Here is a 609-nt window from a genome sequence, read left to right as displayed (position 1 = left end):
CGTGCTGGTGATCCGCGCCAGCATCGTCCGCCACATGGACAATGTCATCGACATGCTCATCTGCAGCTCCGTCGTGTCCTCCCTCTCCTTCCTGGGGGTCATCGCCGTGGACCGCTACATCACCATCTTCTACGCCCTTCGCTACCACAGCATCATGACGCTGCAACGGGCCGTGGTGACCATGGCCAGCGTCTGGTTGGCCAGCACCGTCTCCAGCACCGTCTTCATCACCTACTACCGCAACAACGCCATCCTCCTCTGCCTCATCGGCTTCTTCCTCTTCATGCTGGTCCTCATGCTGGTGCTCTACATCCACATGTTCGCTCTGGCCCCCCATCCAGCCAGCAGAAGCAGCCCACCGTCTACCGCAGCAGCAGCTTGAAGGGAGCCGTCACCCTCACCATCCTCCTGGGTGTCTTCTTCATCTGCTGGGGACCCTTCTTCTTCCACCTCATCCTCATCGTCACCTGTCCCACCAACCCTTTCTGCACCTGCTTCTTCAGCTACTTCAACCTTTTCCTCATCCTCATCATCTGTAACTCGGTGGTTGACCCCCTCATTTACGCCTTCCGGAGCCGGGAGCTCTGGCGGACACTGCGGGAGGTGGTG

The 609-nt window shown here is 59.3% G+C and overlaps 1 protein-coding gene across 1 annotated transcript; it reads left to right on the top strand.

The window, feature by feature from the left end:
- Nucleotides 1-4: 4 nt before the first annotated feature.
- On the top strand, nucleotides 5-603 carry LOC104529374 (melanocyte-stimulating hormone receptor; the record flags this gene model as incomplete). The annotated part of the gene is given in 2 exon segments (XM_010173667.2): nucleotides 5-335; nucleotides 338-603. Coding segments are annotated over 2 exon segments (597 nt in total), but the record flags the coding sequence as incomplete, so codon positions are not given.
- Between the last annotated feature and the right edge of the window lie 6 nt (nucleotides 604-609).

The sequence above is a fragment of the Antrostomus carolinensis genome, unplaced genomic scaffold (genome assembly GCF_000700745.2).
Source record: "Antrostomus carolinensis isolate BGI_N321 unplaced genomic scaffold, ASM70074v2 scaffold32048, whole genome shotgun sequence".
NCBI lineage: Eukaryota > Metazoa > Chordata > Aves > Caprimulgiformes > Caprimulgidae > Antrostomus > Antrostomus carolinensis.
The sequence above is the reverse complement of the archived record's forward strand: the minus strand, read 5'-3'. Positions and strand labels throughout refer to the sequence as shown.